We start from the raw sequence: 16114 nt of genomic DNA, 5'->3' as shown, positions 1-16114 counted from the left end.
ACAATATTTCTATAGTTCTGACTTCATTGCTAGAGCAAACTCTGCTTTCTGTGTTTGTCATAGAGATCAATGTACAAATTACAACATGTGCTAAACAATGTGCATGCTATTACACTGGATAGTTTAAGAGTTGTGTGATGTCCACTAATGCTACCAGACCGACCCCAGTCTGAAGTTGCTTGTCTTTTCTGTTTATTTAAATGACACTGTTGTTTGAATTGATTGGAGATGGAGGGGGATCTTCTTAAGTCTTGAGTCATGAATTCTCAGACTGGGATGCTTTGCTGAGCTACTCTTAGCACCTCATTAATTACCAACTGAAGCAAAGTCAAACTGTTTTGCAATTCTGGTGCCTTCCCGTGATCAGATCACAATCCTGTGTCGGAATGTTAAAAAGGTTGATTATCTGCCATATGTCCTATTTGGTTCCATGAAACACAATTGGCATTTTAATCCCTGTAAATATAAATACTCAGGGCATTGGCACCCGTTATCAGTCAAGGCAGGCCCTCGGTGCTTTTTTGTGCAAATAACTCTATTTTGAATGCAATATCACATGATGTTTTCACCATTCCTGACAAATGGGTGCACAGCCACTCAAAGATAGGGATATGAATAAATAGCCCTGATGATGGGTGCTTTGCTCTGGAGATAACCTTGGTGCTCAAGACAGCACTAACCCACCCAAGCATGGTTTGAATAAATGCATGCCTTGTGGAGATTGGGAGAAACTGGAGACAGTTCACAGTCTCCAAAGAATAAAAAATAAATACGACTTTAAAGAAGAAACAGATCTCAATTAGTGCAGGCATGGAAGAGTGAAGAGTTGTGAGTCTCATAATTAATTACATCACAAACACCATCCAGGAGTTGGCTGTTGCACTCATCGAAGCAAAAACAACAACAACATTTCATGCAGCAGTTGTTTCATTTGTTTACTTATTTGATACAGTGACAAAGTGATTAAAACGTATAAAAAACATGAAATTGCATTAAAATTCCATAAAATTCACACATTACAGAGTGATCAGTAGTATATGCAGCCAAATATCCCACCCTCTATACAATTGATGGGAAGCTGTGGCCACATTTCTAGACTACATCGCCCATCATTCTGACTATTGGCCATGTTAGCTGAGTCTGATGTAAGGTGGAGTACAACAACTTCTGGATGGCCGCAGGTTCCCCCATCCTTGCCTGACAAGACTATGTTAGTGGGGGAGGGAATCACCTATTTATTTCCTTAGCAAAAGTTTTCCAATTCAGCACTTCCAGCTTCATAAATTGAATAATATTATATACCTTCATTATAAGGGGGCTTTTTACTTTAGGGAGGGAAAGAAGGTAAGGGGGAGAACATGGAATATAAGGTTATGCATGGTCTGGAGAAAGTAGACAGAGGTAGGGCCAAATTCCCTCTCTCATAACATCAAAATCTGGAATCATCCAATGAAGCTGAATTCAGAATGGACAAAAGAAAGCACTTCTTTGCACAGCCAGCACATAGTTAAACTGCGGAATTTGTTCCCACAAATTGTAGTAATGGCCATTGACTTCACTGGCATTAAAAAGGGATTAGGCAAAAACCATGGAGGATGAGGCTAACTGTAGTGACTAGTAACGATGGGCTATGTTTTGCCTCCAGAAAAGCAATGACAAACCTAGACAGCATCTTAAAAAGCAGAGACATCACCTTGCCAACAAAGGTCCATATAGTTAAAGCTATGGTTTTCCCAGTAGTGATGTATGGAAGTGAGAGCTGGACCATAAAGAAGGCTGATCGCCAAAGAATTGATGCTTTTGAATTATGGTGCTGGAGGAGACTCTTGAGAGTCCCATGGACTGCAAGAAGATCAAACTTCTCCATTCTTAAGGAAATCAGCCCTGAGTGCTCACTGGAAGGACAGATTCTGAAGCTGAGGCTCCAATACTTTGGCCACCTCATGAAAAGAGAAGACTCCCTGGAAAAGACCCTGATGTTGGGAAAGATGGAGGGCACAAGAAGAAGGGGACGACAGAGGATGAGATGGTTGGATAGTGTTCTCGAAGCTACCAGCATGAGTTTGACCAAGCTGCAGGAGGCAGTGGAAGACAGGAGTGCCTGGTGTGCTCTGGTCCATGGGGTCATGAAGAGTCGGACACGACTAAACGACTAAACAACAACAACAACAACATGTTTTGCCTCCACTGTCAGAGGCAATATGTCTCTGTGTGCCGCTTGCTGGGAATCACAAATGAGGAGAGTGATGTTGTCCTCAGGCCTTGATTACAGGCTTCCCATAGACATCTGATTGACCACTGTGATAGCAGGATGTTGGACTAGATAGGCCTTTTGTCTGATCCAGCAGGGCTCTTCTCATGTTCCTAAATTCCTAATTTTCATACTGTGACTGCATTATTTTTTAACGTTAAATATAAAATATATTATCTGTCAGCCAGTCAAAGGCTTATTATTTGTAACTGTGGAAGGATACACACATCCCATTTCTTTCCACTTATTCGGACTATGATATCGTACCGTAATAAGCCTCTGTTTGCAATGTTAAATTAACATCTTTTGCAATTTATCTTCAGCATAGCAGAAGATTAATTTCAAAAGCTGGATGTCAGAAACAAAAGATCTATGTCCAAAAACATGTGGGAATTGCAACAGGATAAGGAATATGGAAAAGAAGGGTTTGATATAGATTTAAATCATCATACCTATGGCATCTCAGAGTTCAAAGACAGTTATTAGCCATAATAACTAAATGAAACCTGTTCAGAGATGGAATGCCTCTGAACACCAGATGTTGGGGACAAACAGCAGAAGAGAGAATTGGTGCCTTCATGCCTTGCTTGTAAGCTTTCCAAAAACATCTGGCTGGCAATTGTTAGAATAGTAGACTAGATGGACTTTCAGTCATATATATTGAGGTTCTTCTTGTGTTCTCATTGTCCTACAGTATTTCTGGCTTTTCAGAATACTGAGCTTTCACTAGCATTATCTCAGAAGCCCTGTGCATTTTGTCACTTGGGATGGGGGATTCTTAAGTATTGTGTGGTTGAATACATTTTTTTTTATCTCTCCTGCTAATTCTTGCTTCGTGAGAACATCTTATAGACAAAATCTTGGTGATGTCCAGCTGTGTTGAATTCAATGGCAGTATCCCCATTGGCTTAAGTCCAGGGTTGGTTTTTTTTTCATAATCTGTGTCTTGTCTAGTTAAAATTCGGAGAGCTTTTGTCAAGAGAAATGTTATCGCCTGCCCTATATACAGGGAAGAACAAAAGGAGTTTTACATTTGAAATATGAGTTGGAGACAGGCTTGCCCCTCTGCAAACAGGTGGACTCCTGTTCATGGAGGGAAAGGATCCAGAAAAGGCTCCCTGCTGAATGAATGCCACATAGTGCTGATTTTTCCCAGTTTTCCCCTTCAGCAGCCAACCCTCTGGGGAAGCTTTTCAGGGGACACAGGGGTAAAGGGTAAATCGGTCAATATCACAACCCCTCCTCCTTCATCCAGTGTAATCAGAACTCCATTGAGTGCAAGTCTTGGTCAAACCCTTCACTTTTTTCTCTCTATATTATATTTGTACTCATCCGTCAACCTGTTGATGATCAAGTGTGCATGCTCAAGTAGAGTGAGCGGGCAAGAAAGTAGGCAGCCTAGGCTGGCCTTCCTGAGCTTCTCCTACCATCGTGCCCACCGCTTACAAGGGCAAGCAGAATGAAGAAAGTCCTTCTCCCCTTCACCTATCCCGCCCCCCTGCTGCCAACAACAAGAGAAGGAAACCTACATTTTAGAATGCAGGGTTACTTCTCACAGTAATGGCAAGAAGGTGGACAAAGGGGAGAAAAACATTCACTGTTTTATTTCCTCTCCCCCCCCCCCACCAGTGATGGCAGTGACAGTGGGAGTGTGGAAATGGGTAAGCTGAGAATGGAGAGGGGGCATTTGGGTGAACTGTGAAGGGGTGAGTTTTCAGGGCTGAGTTGTGATGAGATGGAAAGGGAAGGGGGATTGAGGATGGGCAATCAAGACGAACAGAAGCGGTAGTCCCTAGTATATTAAAGATATATTAGATACTTCTGGGATGCGGGTGGCACTATGGGTTAAACTACAGAACCCAGGACTTGTCGATCAGAAGGTCGGCGGTTCGAATCCCCACGACGGGGTGAGCTCCTGTTGCTCAGTCCCTGCTCCTGCCAACCTAGCAGTTCGAAAGCACTTCAAAGTGCAAGTATATCAATAGGTACCGCTCCGACGGGAAGGTAAACAGCGTTTCCGTGCGCTGCTCTGGTTCGCCAGAAGCGGCTTAGTCATGCTGGCCACATGACCCGGAAGCTGTATGCCGGCTCCCTCAGCCAATAAAGCAAAATGAGCGCCACACCCCTAGAGTCAGCCACGACTGGACCTAATAGTCAGGGGTCCCTTTACCTTTAATAGATACTTCTATACTGACTATATTGTACACTGCCATATCTTTTTTTGAATGAATTGACAGTGTAGAAATACTCCTATAGATAAATAAATGAATATGGTAGACTGTGTAATACATTCTCAAGTTACCAAGCATCTCTTCTCCCTTACATTAGCCAGCTTGCAACTAATTGCATCGCTCATTAGCAAGACCCAAAAGTGAACGGAGCTAGTGTTTTCATGGCTTTAGGATAAGATAATAAGGAATAATCCAATTACTTTTAATTAATATATTTTCTAACTTCATGGAAAAAAATTAATCCATTGTCCTAATTACTACTAGGATTATGCCATGTGCTCTTTCTGGTAACAACTGAAATATTATTCTGCTGAAAAATGTAGGCAAGTGAGTTATTGAAAATATTTAGGAGTACTGTCATTTTCCTACTCATATTGAAATACTGCCCCTCAATGATTCACAAAATGTTTAGGGATATGCATACCCCTGTGTCCCCCCGGAAAAAAAGCACTGCTAAGGTGCATCTCAAATTCTTATTTTGTATTGATACTAGTTCATTGATACCAGTTTCTAAGTGCTTTTGAAAATCTTTTCATGACAACATTAACATCAGGTTGCATGTTATGGAAAATAAGAGACATAGTTTCGGAGGACGAGGAGGAGGCAGATATGGAAATAGTGTAGCCATATCAGTAGTACTTCTAGGAACAGTAAGTTTCTAAATCACAATTAACATTGTGTTTGTATCTCACAACTGCAGTCACAGGTTCTGGATGATGATTTTATGTTAGACATATGTCCATATCAAACCTTACCAAAATTATATATAATATTCACAAAGCCATTACTTAATTGATTGTCATTTGGAAAATAATGAAAAGTTAATAGGATAGGTTGTTGCTGATAATAATTTACTTAAAATCTTATAGATGAACTTAAGCATATTAAAGTCCCATGGATTTCTATGGGATAGTTAAACATGCGCATAATTCTTTTCTAGTAAGATCAGTGGGTCTTAAAAATGTTAATTTTGGGTGTATCATGCCCAATATGTTTTACTGTGCACGGGAGAAACATTTTATAGGTACTTCTAACACATGGTGACCAATCTAGTTATGCACAGTTAAAGACTACTGAAATCAACATGTATGCCTAGCTTTAAATTGGATCACAGCTAAGAAATGTTTGTGACAAATGGGTGTTTTAAACTATGTGCATTGAACACAAGCCAATATCCATTACATATCAAGAATATGTAAAATATTTTCCTTTTCTAAAGCAATGTAAGTTTCCACCAGTCAATTCTCATTTAGTACAGTCCCATTCCATGTCTACGTGAAAATCCTCCAAGATCTATATCTGATTTTAGTGACAAAGATGCCTTTAGCTCTCCATATGTTTGCTTCACAATATTCTGGCACCTGAAGGCTTCTTTAAATCCTTCATCTCAGAGTCTACAGTCTCCCCACCATCAGCTGCTATGGGCACCAGGGTTTGTGGCAGAACTCTTCCACCAAGATAATCATCCTGTATCTGTATTTACACAGTCAATGCCAACTTTGCCAGTGGTGTAGTAACATGTTGGCGGACATAAAAATAAAATCCTATGCCTACATTACTGTAAAAAACAACAACCCACCACACACAGTCTTTCACAATGACAGAACTGGATTTCAGTGATATTGTATGTTCATGAACCCTGTTCATTATTACAGCTGCTTCTATCAGCAGTTGATCTTTTTATAGTTAGAAACAAAGGGCAAGAAAATGAACTTGTTCAGCACCTATAGCTAAAACGGCATAAGCCTCAACACCAAATTTTACATTTCACTCACTGTCAAAATAGGCAGCAGCATGATTTTCTGTTATCTTCTTCTGCAATGCTGGCTTTATTTATTATTTATTTATTGTTAGCCCACCCTTCACTAGGGCAGGTGACAACAATTTTAAATACAACATTAAAAACAATTTTAAAACTTATAATTACAAAAAATACAATCACAAAAATATTGATATCAATATGCAATAAGCCTTCCCAATTACCCCCAGTGAACTAAGGAGTTATTGTGTTTTATTTATTTTATTTGACACTTACTACAAAAAGATTTCTCTGGAGGCAACTTAACTTAAAAACAACAACACACCACCATACTGTACCAAATTTGAAATACATCGGAATATTAATAAAATATTAACTATGAACTATGAATATTTTAAGATAGTGTTCAAGTTTTATTTTGCTTCTCATTTTGGAAGTGCTTAGCAAATATTACTGCATTTCCCCTCCAATATAATATCAGAGAGTGGGACGGGACCAGGAGTCTAGATAAAACCAAATGCATCAATTAAAATGGACCTGTCTCTGGTTTGAAACAAAGTATGTATTCTCCCTGAGATGGTACAGTGACTACAGGGTATAACCCAGGCTGAAGCTGAGAAGCCTTTCATGCGATCTGCCTAATAACTGGAAGCTGTGCATTAACAGCAATATAATGAATCTATGCAATGTGTCTGCACTGTGAAGCACTCTGGTGAAGGTTAGTCTGGAATACCTCGTCCCTGGAGAGAACGTACTGTTTATGTAATGTTTTCCTTATGTTTCCTCAACATTCCCACCCGCTTTTAAAAAACATACTTTTAATGTTAACACTTCTCCAGCAGAGCTGTCCAACTTTGCTGTGGGTTAGTATTGAATGTATATTCCTTTAGTTTCTTCCTGTGATTGTTTATTAACACCATTCCTTCCTCGGGTTACAACAGACATTTCAAAAGGCAAAAGAGAAAACTGCACACACACACACACACACACACACACACACACACACACACACACACACCATCCCCAAATATCTGAAGTTGAAGGCTGAATTTTTATGTCTGTGGGGCAGTTTTCATCCCATCTAGCTCAAGTATCCTGGATTTAAAAGATTTTCCCTGGATCCCTTTTCAAAGGGAACCTCCCATAGATCTTTAAATCCCCCATATTTTCTGATTCAGATATTTAACAATGCAGTGAGAAGGGGAAAACTACTCCGAAGAAGTATTTTTCAAAGGAAGCCTGCTTTATGATTTCTGGTACAATACAAGTGGTTGTAGGTATTTTCCTTCTCTTAAAAAGTAGCTGTATGTTGATAATAGGTAAGAGAAAGTAGATAATGCCTCCCTCCCACAATTCCATTTTCTTACAAAAACATTCCTGTATAAATGACAGTCTTCTGCATAAAAAAAGAGGTGAAAATCAGCATGACTTCTAAATAAATATGTTTGGGATTAAGGTGTGTATGCATTTGGGTAGTCTTTAGGCTGAAGAAATGCAAATATCAATTATTTGCAAAGCAATTGCCTGCTGACTGTTCTGATCCTGTTGTGTTTTACAAGACTGAATCTCAGTGATGGCATGAATTTTTAATGGACAAAACTCTCTCCCAGATTTCTGGCACTGTTTCTGATTCACAAAGACCTGCATTTCTTTTCTTTTTACTAGGAAAACAATGTTTCAGTGTATCGGGTACGGTAATAAAATCACTGGAAATTCTGTAGGAAAAAGATAAAACAGACAAGGAATATGATAATTTTTAATTTGAAATTCAGTATTCTTGGAAATGAAATGAATTAGATGGGGGCTAACTAAACACATTTTTTGACGGTGCAGTTGACTGCAAAGGCACTGCAATGTAGCCTGTGCATTTGTGCCTTAATGCCATTAAAAGATGTGTGCACATTTGCATTGGAATTTCTTACATACTGAGCACATTTACATGGGAACATTCTGCATACATTTATTTGGGAAAGGGAACAAGTCCCAGTGAACTCTGTGGGTCTTGCTTGTAAGTAAATATACATAGGATCAGGTTGCTAAGACTGTGCTCTGCTCAGAACACCATATATTCCAAACCTTTCATTTGATTTCAGCAGTACTACTTTTGAGTAAGTTGCTTAAGCCATAATTAATGATCAAAGTCCATCAGCTTCATAGACTTTGCATGCTATGTTGTGTGCAGTGGAGTACCGTATAGTAGAGTTTATTTTTAAGGGGTGCAGTGTGTTGAAACCCAAGTTCAAACTCTAATCTCATGGTGAAGTCACTGTCTTTCAGTCCAGTCTCCAATGCGGGGGTCCTGTAAGGAATTATGAATTATTTTGTACACTTGAAAACACTATACGTGGGGGGGGGGGGTTAGAAATTCCTGCAATGAAAACCTCAGTAGGAGACAGCAGGATATTTAGGTTGACAGTCTTTTTGTCAGTAGGGCAAACGTAACAGTTAATAACACAAAAAGTGTATAGGGTGGGGGAAGATCTGAATGATACTTTTCAATCAGGAACGGTGCCACAATACTGTTCTAGAACCCTCTAATATCACACAGCAGTACGCTCTTTTTTTTTAGTTTCACGGTACACTTTCTCACACACAATTTTAAAAGAGAAAAATGCAGAGAAGAGAAATGATAGCGCACGGTGTGCTGGAAGCCCTGTACGTATGCAATCTGTTATAGTTTTAAGATGGTGATCAGGAAGCTGTAGCACTGAACTCCTGGAAGGACTACTGCATTTTTAAACCCTCTTCCCTCATAACCATAAGTTTTGATTAGCACTTCATTCACGTTTGAATAATTGTATTGTTTTTATACTTTCAGAGGAAAGGTGGCCATTGCCTCTTTCTCATATTTTGTTCCGGTGCAACCTGAAATCCTTTTGCACTAGGTACAACCAAACCTAAGTAGCCTGGCTTGGAATGTTTACTTGACCTGTGACAATGCCTTTCACATGCCAGGGTGGAGAGCAATGAGTGCCTGTGTAGAAATCTCTGTCTTTTGCGCAGCTGGAATTTAGCCTCACAGCCACTGCACGGCCCACTTTTTTCTTCTGGCCCCATTTACCAGTCACATGTGGCCCCCCAGGAGGTTTTGAAAAGTTATCCTCTGTTGGAAAAAGATACCCAAATCCTGCTGTGACATATTGCAAACATAAGTTCCCCCTGGTCCTGTACCAATATACTTGGTGACGGATTAGTAGATGAACACATGATCAGCATATGGAAAGTCCAGGTAAGGCTAGGGTCAGCTCCCTACCTGAAACCCTGAAGTGCTGCTGCCAGTCAGTATGCAGATAACACCGAACTAGAGGACCAGTAGTCTGATTCAGGGCACTTCCAGATGACCTGTTTAATGAGCATTCCATCCTGACTTGTTTGCCAAGATATTAGATGGTGTTGGCTCCTGAATGTGCTCCTGGACTTAGTCCTGAGCCTGGATGCCCAGGTCTCTGCAGAGGCCAGGAGTGCATTTGCACAGTTATTGATTGATTGAATTTATATACCACCCTATACTCGGAGGTCTCAGTGTGTAAATGAGTACCTTGGGTCAGGGACTCAAGGTTTAGGAAGCATATATAAAAACAACAATTGCATTTAACAATATTCAAACTGCCTCTTCTCAAAACTACTGCACCAGCTGCACCCATTTCTGGAAATGTTTGATTTGACCATAGCGACACAAATCATTCCATTTGGATTGCTGTAATGCGCTCTATGTGGGGCTGCCTTTGAAAAGTGCTCAGAAGCTTCAACTGGCCCAAAGAGCCGCAGCCAGACAGTTGATCAGGGCTAGTTATGGGGAGCATATGATGGCTTTGTTCCAACAGCTCCACTGGCTACCAATCTGTTTCCAGGCACAATTCAAAGTGCTGGTTATGACCTATTAAGCTCTATATGGCTTAGGTTCAAGATGAAAGACTGTATTCTCTCATTTGAACCTGTCTGGGCTCTGAGATCTTCATGGGAGACCCTTCTCTGAGTTCTGCCACTCTCACAGGCATGCTTGGTACGGACAATGGAGAGGACCTTTTTGGTGGCTGCTCTTAGAATTTGGAACTTCCCCGCTCTGATAAGAAGTTTGACTAGCCTCTTCCTTGTTTTCCTTTTGCCAGCAGATGGATACCTTTTTATTCCAAAAGTCCTTTAGGAACCGACTCTTTTAAAGGAAAGGTCTACTGTGATGTTTTTATCATTATTATATCATTTTTAATAGATCTTATTATTGTCTATTATTATAAACAGATTCCATTAGTGTTTAATTACTTTTTAATGACTGTCTCTTCTATATTTTTAGCCTTTTCTATTTTATCTGTGTTTTTGTCTTATCTGTAAGCCACATTGAGTCCTTTGTCTGGGGGAAAAGGTGGGATATAAATAAAGATAATAAAGATATTTAATGAGCATTCACTCTAATTTGTTAATGGGGAGACTAGAGGACAGTGCATCAAAGCAGGTATTACCCCACACTTTCCCCAACCCAGTTTTTCCCACTTATTGGAGAAAGTCCAATCTGGGGGAGGGGGCAGGTTTGTTGCGCAAGCCCTCCCTATCGATTCTAACTGTGCAACATGAATCTGCCTATACTGTATGTGATTAAATCCCTCAAAAAAGTGACCGCCTGGGAGGGAGCGCCCTCAGTACAACGCAGCTTCTTATCTCTAATCATCAAAGGGGGGGGGGGCTGACCGACTTCTGTGAAATCTGAAATCTAGCTGCACTCGCTGCTTTGTCCTTGTTAGTTGGCCCCAAGAAATGTTTCATGAGGACACGCTCAGGCATCATGCACACTAACTCCCCCCCCCAACCCCCTATACTGACAGAGAAAAGCGTGTGGCTCCTCGAATTGTGTGGGAAGCGAAGGCGACGGCGAGCGACGCCCCGGCATCAGCAAGAAGCGAGCCTTCTGGGCGCGCTCTCGCACCCCCCACACGCACGCGCGCGTTTCCCCGCTGCCGTCGCGCGCCTTGTCCCTCCCTCGGCAGCTAGAGCCAAAGCCGCCTGCCAGCGATTGGAAGTTCCTCGCCCAGGCGGCTGCGCGTCCGATTGGAGTTTTGCTTTCCACACTTCGACGCGGGCTTCAAAAATACCCCTGGACTCCCGGAGAGGGAGGAGTAAGTGGGAAGCGCTCTCTCGCTCTCGCTCGCAGGCAGAGTCCGCGAAGGCAGCGGAAAGAAGCTTTGCTCCGACTCCGGCTGTTGCGAGGGACGGTCTGAGGGGCTGCTGCTGCTGCTGTCGTTCGCCCCCCGCCCCGCTGGGAACGGAGCCGCTTCTCTAACGCTCCTCGCGCTCTGAGGCGCCTCACGCCTAGTGTAGCTGAGGCGGCGCTCCTACTACCCACGCCTTCCCTCAGAAAGATGCTGCTGGGCTTCGAGGCGTCTGAGGCGACAGCTCCCAGCCAGGTCCGAGGAGGGCGCGCTCAGCCCTGACGCGGAGGGAAAAGCGCTGCCACCGGCTCGCCGGCCCCGCAACCACCATCAGCTGCCTGGGCTCCTTCCCCGCGCCTCCCCTTGCCCTTCTCTATGGGGTTCCTCAGCGAAGGTGAGCAGCGCCCAAGAGGAAGGCACACCTGCCCATGGAATTTCTGACTGGGAGCGCCGACCTGTAGCCGGAGCCGGGTGGGAGCGCCCCGCGCCACGACCAACCTTTGCCCAACCCTCATACTGCCCTCTTCCCCCCCACCCCCACCCCCTCGCAACATGGTACCTGCCCTGACATCGACCAGGCGCCTCGCTCCCGGGTTCCCGCCGTTCTCTTTCGCCGCCCTTCCGAGGAGGCTGCCGGGAGGCCATCGTCGGGGCGACTTGAAAGTGCAATAATTAAGAGCCCGCGCGCCGCCGCCGCCGCCAGTGACATTTGTTGGCTCGCTTGTTTGTAAACAAGAAGACGCTCGGGAGCCCTCGCCTCCCAGGCAGGTATTTCTGCCGCCCTCCCCCCTCCCTCCCCACTCCGCCGCCTCCTCTTCCTTCCCCTCCGAAAAGGACGAGAGACGGGAACTTCTTACAGGGTTACTATGCAATTGCGACTGGTTTCTTGGGTCTTTATCACTTTGAACTTGATGGAATACGTCGGCAGCCAGCAGAACCCTTCCAGAGTCCGGCGGCAGGGAAGTAAGTGCGCCCTTTTTCCTGGGTCTCTTCTGAAGCGGGGCTGGGAAGGGGATGGAGATCACCTGTTGAGGATCTCTCGCTTCTCTCGTGGTGCCGGGGATGTCCCAGGGGGAGACACGCTGAAGGGGGGAAAGGTATTTTGGTACGGCAGCAGCAGGTCTCGGGCAACCCGACCCTCTGCATATTGGCTCGCTTGCAGCCTCGGTGAACTACGCTGTTCCTTAGCCGCGCAGCGCTAAGAAGTGCCGCTGGTCTCTTCTCCATTAAACGCCGCGCACAGGGCTGCGGAACTCAAGGAGACTTGTCTCCAAGGAACGTGGATAGGATCGCACTGCGCAGTTTTTTTGTTTTTTAAAAAACGAAGCTTGCATAGAGGAGCAAAGGAGGATCACGCCCTTCTTGGGTAGCTTTTTCCCCAACCAGCTTAGAAACACATCACTGATTCACACTATCATAAAGATTAAACTAAAGCTATTTTCCTTATGTATTGTGCAATGCATTCCACACACACGTGGTTCAGGATCGAGGAGGCATCTCGCTGTCCCTCCCTCGGTAATGCAGCAAAGGGTCGCGCAGGTTCCTTTGGGTGCCTCGTGATATTTGCCCGGCGGTTTGAATGGGATCTGCCTCCCACATAAGTGGATAGGGGGCAAGTTGATACTGTCTTGGATGAGTGCTACTACGATGTACCTAATAAAAAAGGAAGGGTGACGTTGGCCCCAAGCATCTTTTCTCTTTCTTCCTGGTGGTTGCTCGGCTTTGTAATTTCTCTGAAATTTGGGGGTGAGAGAAGCACCCAGTGTACGCATCTCTGTAGGTAATTATAACATCACATTTTTACAATCAGAAGGTGGCAGAGAGGGCCAATCTGAAAAATAGAAACACCAAATAACATCAAATAATGGTGACAATGTTCTACCAGCGAGCAGGAGTCGGCTAAAGTTGAGCACGTTGCATGTTTGCATCTGAGTTAAGTTGGACTTAGGCCCCATTGATTTCAATAGGCGAGATGAAAGCACAGGACAGGAGCCCAGTTTGTGCAAGATCGAAAAGTGCCCCTGGATCGTGCCCCTGTTTAATTCACACGGGCATCGTCCTCGGAGGAGTTCGGAGACATCGTTGGAAGTGTGTGTGTGTTGGAAGCGTGGGGCTGTGGGTTGTGTGTGAGTCTCCCACCGAAGGAAGGCCAAAGCGACACTGTTTGAACCTTGGATTCCAGTAGATTGGCCTGGGCAGATAACGCAGAAGACACTGGTGAAGTTTGTGATGAATGGGGCCATTATTTCCAGGTTAGACAACACCTAGGTAGGACTTGCCCGTCAATGAGCCTCAAGTGAGAGGCCAGGGCGAGTGGGTGGAGGGGTTGAATGAGATAAACCCAGATGAGCGGGTGCAAATTTGGTCTCTTCATTTCGTGCAAAGTCTACTAGGAATCTCTTTCCTCCGTCGACCTCGATAAGGATCCTCCTCCCCTCCCAAAGGCCCTTCCTAGAGAGCTGGGCGAGATGTTTCTGAGCTTCCTTTGGCGCTTTGTACTACTTGGTGAAAGGGGCTGTGTATTTCCCTCTTGCTTGACAGCTCTGCCCTGATAGGAAGAGGCCAACACACACAGCAGCCTGTTTTCATTCCGCCCCCCCCCTCCAAAAGTACACAAGGTTATTTCCTAGGTTTTGCCCAGCCTTCCCTTTCCCCACCTTGGCACAAGTATCCCTTGAAAGCTTCCTTTGTGCATCGGCTTCTCGAAAACAAGGTCTGATTCACCGAAAGTGCCCTGGAAATATCGCTTTAGCGAGGGATCTCTCCGGGCACGCTCGTGTCCGCTTCGCCAGAACGAAAGGCTGACGACGAGACGCCCTCTTGTTGCCCCGGGGCCACGGAGCGGCTCGTTTCCTCCAGAGCTGCCCCTTGAGCCCTGTGAGCTGTTGCGAGATCTGGACGTGGTTTCAGACTGGGCAAGTCGAGTTGGGGAGACGGTACTGGAAGGCACAGCACACCTTTCAGAAAAGGAGGTGCTGAAGGTTCCTCGTTCAAACAGTGGTAAGCTAGATGGACCGGTGCTCTGGTTCAGTATAAGGCAGCTTCCTCCGTAGAAGGGGGAACCTTCTTTCTCTCTTTCTCAGACAATAAGCATCTGACTAAGGACTGATCCGAGGAAGACGTTTCGGCATTTGGTTTTCTACACAGCTGGACTCCAGGAAATAGACTTATCCAGGAGAAGTAATGAAATCGTTCCGCAAGACCAAACTAGCCCCGATTTCTCTCTCATATATGAGGTGGGGCTGTGGGGCGAGCTGTTTCGCACAAACTTTAGGCTTGCACGTCATGGAGCGGTGATCTGCACGCGTGTCTCGGTGGGGCACCACAGATCTAACGCGGAGGACTGGACTTTCGCTTCTCCTCCGCGGTGCTTACATCGGAGTCTTCGGCACGCAGATCAGCCCCATTAAGTTCAACTGGGTAGGATAGGGTTGCTGTCTCACATAGCTGCCCCTCACTGAGTGCAGAGCGATTAAGTGTATGCCAGTGTATGCGAAATGTTCATTCATTTCGTATGTCAGGCAGCCGAGAGCGCGCGAGAGTATCTGATATTACTTACTCATGGAAAAGGAAAGCAACGCCCTGACTTATTCTTCTTCTTGGCATATGAGGATATGTTGTTGTCTCCTTTAGTTCGAAAGGACTGAGGGTAAATTTGTTAGATGGTGATGGTGGGACGTTGTTTGGGCGTCATCTGCTCAGCCCAAGGTGGTTTGCTTTCTCCAAAGCCCAAGGATCTCGCCCTCCTTCCCCCTTGCCCTGAATCTCCAGAGTTGTGAAAGGCGCGACCCCTGGCGTCCGCTGCAATAAGAGGGGGAGGGAGGGAGGGAGGGAGAGAGCGCTCTTTGCAGGTGCGGGCTCTTTTCGTAGGGAACTTGTCCCAAAGCTACGGAAAATTCAGGGATGCAGGGGTGTGGTGTGGCTGGCCGAGCTGCGAGCGCCAGTGTGTTGGTTTGACCCTCCACCCACCAACCCACCCACCCATCTGGCCTCGTCCCCTACCGAAGCTTTTCCGTTGACTTCAAAGGCAACTATATCGGTCCTTAAACTTGGATTTGGAGACAATGAAACAACCTCCCCCGCACGCGCACACACAACCAAAAAACGAGCGCGGGGATCAGATGACGATGACGAGATCAGAAGAACAGATGTTTAAACAGCACGGTAGAGAATAGCTTCTTATCGCTCTTACAAACTAATCAGGCAGCGCAAATCAGGCAGAAGATTTACTTCAAAGGCAGATACACCCCTTACTTGACTTCAGACCAGAGGGGGGGGGGGAAATATTCAAGGAGAACCAACGGGTGCAATTTTAGAAGATGGCTGGGAAGGGGATTGCTACATCTGCCTTCTTTATGCATCTCAATGAATGGTGGGAGCCATATAAAAAGGAGCCTTGGGGCTGTAATAATATGTTGCTCATTACTCATCATGCTGCTGGTATTTTCCAAACTCCCCAGCCTCGTTGTCAATAATTAAACCCATCAATCCCAGCACATGCAAGTCCTGGAGGGGGGTGTCCAGTGCTTCTTCCTCTGCCCACAGAGCATCTGCAGCATGAGAGACAGAATGTTGTGGGGTTATTTGTTGATGGAGGAGAGGCAGGCAGCATGCTGTCTCCAAATGGGACTTAAGTAGAGGGTAAGACGTGAAGGGGACTGGTCCCTCCCCCCTCCCAATTCCCAACTTCAGTCCAGGAACTTGGGAAGCAGGCAAAGAACAATGGGGAATA

General features: G+C 44.8%; 1 protein-coding gene across 1 annotated transcript in view; it reads left to right on the top strand.

Annotated features, from left to right (window-relative positions):
* Positions 1 to 11222: 11222 nt before the first annotated feature.
* RSPO3 (R-spondin 3) overlaps positions 11223 to 16114 on the top strand; it is a 56994-nt gene continuing 52102 nt past the window's right edge. The window contains exon 1 of the mRNA XM_028723346.2: positions 11223 to 12345. Coding sequence (XP_028579179.1) covers positions 12249 to 12345 — 97 coding nt within the window. The 5' untranslated portion in view covers positions 11223 to 12248. The remainder of the gene's footprint in view (positions 12346 to 16114) is intronic.

The sequence above is a fragment of the Podarcis muralis genome, chromosome 3, assembly GCF_964188315.1.
Source record: "Podarcis muralis chromosome 3, rPodMur119.hap1.1, whole genome shotgun sequence".
Classification (NCBI taxonomy): Eukaryota; Metazoa; Chordata; class Lepidosauria; order Squamata; family Lacertidae; genus Podarcis; species Podarcis muralis.
The sequence above is the reverse complement of the archived record's forward strand: the minus strand, read 5'-3'. Positions and strand labels throughout refer to the sequence as shown.